We start from the raw sequence: 1,239 nt of genomic DNA on the forward strand, positions 1-1,239 counted from the left end.
CTCAAAAGAGGCTAATTCAGTGTCTCACAAGAGGCTAACTTCCCAGAATACTTATGTGAAGACAGAGCAATGAACAGATACATTCCATGGGGAGGGTGGCTGCTTGGGAACATGGATTAGAAAGGTGGTGGGGGTAAGCAGAGATAGAACTAATGTGCCAATGGTATCAGACGGTCATAGACTGACCGAATTGTGTGTCCCTACCTGATATTCTTGAGTCTCAAGGTTGCTGTTCTTCTCCTGTTCGTCTTTACCACTCAGGTTCAAGGCCACTAAATATTGATGGATGATGGCCCAATCAGCCTGTACTTCCTTGCTGTCCTGCTGCAATATCACCAAATTCTTCTTTATAAGATTCTTCTCCATCAGGAGCCGGCTGGACAGGTTACTGGAAACACACTCTGCATGATAAGATCCTGCAGCCTCCTCCTCTCATTTCTACTTACAGGTCCCATTAACCTGACCTGTACCCTGGCTCCCATGAAGACCTAATACAGTCCACCTCAATACATCTATGACAGCTGCACAAACAGCAAACAGCCATTTCAGGGAAAAAGAAATTATTGCTGCAGCCCAAACACCAATAAGGGTCCATGTCTCTCCAAAGGAAGAGGGATCTCCATGTACCCACGACAGCCCACGCATTGGGGCAACACCAATTAGGGTGCCAATGCAATCAGGGTAGTCAGTAGAACCAAAGGGAGGGCGCTCTATCCTTGTTTTACATCTCGCTCAGCTCTGTAAATCGCTGCCTGAGCCCCAGAGGCCCAGGACAGCATAATAACCTTTTCATGATCTGAATCACTTGTCTATCTAGAGGCTCCTGAGGATGCCTAGAGAACACTGGCAGTGGTAACAGTCTCTTAGAGACCTAGGAAAACTGAGTCCAAAAGATCCAAGGCACACTGATGGCTAAAAAGCAGAAAGGATAGAGCCAGACCTGCAGACTCTCCAGTCCAGAAACAAAGGAAGGTAGAAATGGCCATTTCACTAGTGTTGGCCTCCCTGACAAGAACTTACCGATAGAAATTTATCTCCTTCTCCAGCTCCTGGAAGTTCTCTCGTGGCTCCATGGTCTCCATCTCTAATTTGTGTAGAAATGTCACGATCTCCTTCTCCTTTAACTTCATTTGTTCATAAAGAGGATTTTGCCTGTGGTAGGGCCTGGCCCCAGGAAGACAGAACTCTATGAACTTAGGCTTTTAGTAACACATGAACTCAGGCCGGGTCCTGGACTAC

The 1,239-nt window shown here is 46.8% G+C and overlaps 1 protein-coding gene across 1 annotated transcript; it reads right to left on the bottom strand.

Annotated features, from left to right (window-relative positions):
• Window positions 1–204: 204 nt before the first annotated feature.
• LOC110288657 (disks large homolog 5-like) lies at window positions 205–1,164 on the bottom strand (the record flags this gene model as incomplete). Its single annotated transcript, XM_021154950.1, has 2 exons — window positions 205–388; window positions 1,021–1,164. Coding segments are annotated over 2 exons (328 nt in total), but the record flags the coding sequence as incomplete, so codon positions are not given.
• Between the last annotated feature and the right edge of the window lie 75 nt (window positions 1,165–1,239).

Source organism: Mus caroli, unplaced genomic scaffold (assembly GCF_900094665.2).
Source record: "Mus caroli unplaced genomic scaffold, CAROLI_EIJ_v1.1 scaffold_20648_1, whole genome shotgun sequence".
In the NCBI taxonomy this organism is placed as follows: Eukaryota; Metazoa; Chordata; class Mammalia; order Rodentia; family Muridae; genus Mus; species Mus caroli.